The sequence below is a fragment of the Trichechus manatus genome, unplaced genomic scaffold (genome assembly GCF_000243295.1).
Source record: "Trichechus manatus latirostris isolate Lorelei unplaced genomic scaffold, TriManLat1.0 scaffold00016, whole genome shotgun sequence".
Lineage (NCBI taxonomy): Eukaryota > Metazoa > Chordata > Mammalia > Sirenia > Trichechidae > Trichechus > Trichechus manatus.
Genome location: NW_004443952.1, coordinates 27,496,090 through 27,498,707, shown reverse-complemented (window position 1 = coordinate 27,498,707; position 2,618 = coordinate 27,496,090). Strand labels below are relative to the sequence as shown.

The 2,618-nt window shown below is 32.8% G+C and overlaps 1 protein-coding gene across 1 annotated transcript in view; it reads right to left on the bottom strand.

The window, feature by feature from the left end:
* UBAP2 (ubiquitin associated protein 2) overlaps nucleotides 1–2,618 on the bottom strand; it is a 122,819-nt gene that overhangs the window by 40,046 nt on the left and 80,155 nt on the right. The window contains exon 7 of the mRNA XM_012554363.2: nucleotides 454–519. Coding sequence (XP_012409817.2) covers nucleotides 454–519 — 66 coding nt within the window. The remainder of the gene's footprint in view (nucleotides 1–453; nucleotides 520–2,618) is intronic.

The window sequence follows — 2,618 nt, the reverse complement described above, 5'->3', positions numbered from 1 at the left end:
ACTGAACTGTGCATGTAGAAATTTTTGAAATGGTGTATCTTTGGCTATGTGTATTTTCACCAAAAAAAGAGGTTGAGAAGTTAGAGGGTTGATATGTTGTGAGGTTGTTAACCAATGTCATAAAACAATATGTGTACTTACTATTTGTTCTGTAAGCCTTCACCTGAAGTACAATTAAAAAAAATAAAATTAAAAAGAAAAAAAAGAGAATATGGAAAAAAAAAGAGAAAAGGCGGCCACTTAGGAAAAAGGAAAACAATAATGCAAAATTCTGTGATCCCTTGAAGGCCAATCTGTCAAACACTTCCATAAGCAAAAGCTGATGGCTTTTATCAAGTGATTGTAAAAAACATCATTTACATTTATCTAATGAATTTTTATTGATAAAAATGGAAAATATTTTAAGCATTTTCTAAGATTCTAAACTAAATTTTTAAATTAACATATTCATACCTCTGAGACCAAAAGAACTTTTGTTTAATAGATCCTGAGCTACACTGTGAGTATCTGATGCCAGTTCTGTGGACCAATATAAAATGGAAGGTTTTAACATATCAAAACGACAAAGGTATTCATTAGAAGAGAAAAAGGCAAATATCACAGCTAATTGTATATGTTGTGCTGCTGTCCAAGGACAGGGAAATGTACTGCCATCCACCGTGACAGGCCACTGTGACTCAAGCTATAAATCTTATTAGCCTGGTGCTCCTGGCAGATTCAAATTACATCAACTATCTGAGTTCCGCAAGTTCCCTTCCTACCTGTCAAAGAGAACCTTCCAATCTATGTGAAAAGTGTATTTTTTTTAAGTAAATTTATAAACTGGCATTCTGAGTATACACTGGTCTTTCTAGTTTGGTTAAAGTGAGTCTGAATTCAGAACTGTCTTATTAACAAAACAACAGTACTCAGTGAGGCCTCTAGAGAAATAGCCATCTACTGAGACCCTTTAACTCTACTGTTCAACAAATGCATTTTGCTTATCTAAATGTTTTTCAGCAAGGAATCTGCTACTCTAAATGGGGGAGGGAGAGGAAGGAGAGGGAGAGGAAGGGCAAGAAGGAAAAGAAATGAAAAATGATAGTTAATTTTTATTTAAAAAAATCGACAAACATCAGGTTTTTAATGTGAATGTGTCTAATTAGCCATTTAGGAGTTATTTTTTGTATATGGTGCAATGTATGGATTAAGATTCATTTTTCTTACATCTGAATTTCTAATTGTTCCAGTATCATTTGTAGAAGGGAATATTCATTCCACATTGCCTTGATACCTTTGTCAAAAATCAACTGGCCATATATGTGGGTTTATTTCTAGTCTTGCTATTATGTTCCACTGACAAAGCTCTCAACAATTCCACACTGTCTTAAATATTGTAGCTTTAGAGTGAGCCATGAAATCAGGAGTGTCAGTTTTTCAACGCTGTTGTTCTTTTTCAAAATTGTTTTGGTTACTCCTTCGCTTTTCCTCTAAAAATTTTAGAATCAAGCTGTCAATCTGTACAGAAAAAGTCTGTTGGGCAGCGATGACATTTAAAGAATGAGTCTTCCAATTCATGAACACTGACTGTCTCCCTTTCTACGTGGATCTTTGATTTTTCTCATCATGTTACGTAATTTTCAACATACACTAAATACTTTGCACATACATTGTCAGATTTATCCATATTTCATTTTTTGGTGGTCTTATAAAGGGTACTTTTCTTTTTTATTTCCAATTGCAATTTTTTTTCAACTATACAACACTGCTAGTATAGAAATACAGTATCGCCACTGTAGTGGTGGTTCTGTGATTTTATGCATTTGTCCAAATCCATTCACCTGATCTGTACCCCTAAGAAGGGTAAATTTTAATGTGTGTAAATTACACTTGAATATATCTGATTTTTAACAAAATCAGTGGGGAAAACTTTAGTGTGGTTGACGACCATGGAGTAGTAAATCCAAAGACTGAGTCAGTAAAATGTAAACGTCGCAATAGCGAGACTTAACAATATACAAAAATGGTCTATTCTTCCATTTATTATGTCTTATTTAATTTCTCTCAATATTGTTTATACTTTTCTAGGCAGAGGTATTTTCTATCTTGTATAGCATTAGATTTATTCCTATGTATGTGATGTTTTGTGGGGTTACTATCAATTTTTCCCTATTTTCTTTTTGTTGATGGTTTACAGAAATATATGTTGATTGAACTTGTATCTAATACCTGTTAAACTCCCTTATTAACTCTAATAATTTGTCTACAGATTCTTTTATATCATTTCCAAAACTGATAGGGTATGTTTTCTCCTTTCCATACCTTAAGCCTTTTCTTTTTCTTTCCTCATCGCACTGGTTAGAATTTCCAGTATAGTGGTGTACAGAAGCAGTGAGAGCAAGCATCTTTACCTTGTTCCAGAGGGATAACTTTCAACACATCACCATTAAGTGTAATGTTTGTTCTAAGTTATGTAGATATCCTGTATGAGAAAATTTCCTTCTATTCCTGATTTTTACATTTTTTTTTTAAATCATGAATAGATGTCGAGCTTTGTAAAATGAGTTTCCTTACTGAAATGATCATGTGAATTTTCTCCTTTATTCTGTTAAAGAAGTGAATAATAGTGATTCTTTTTA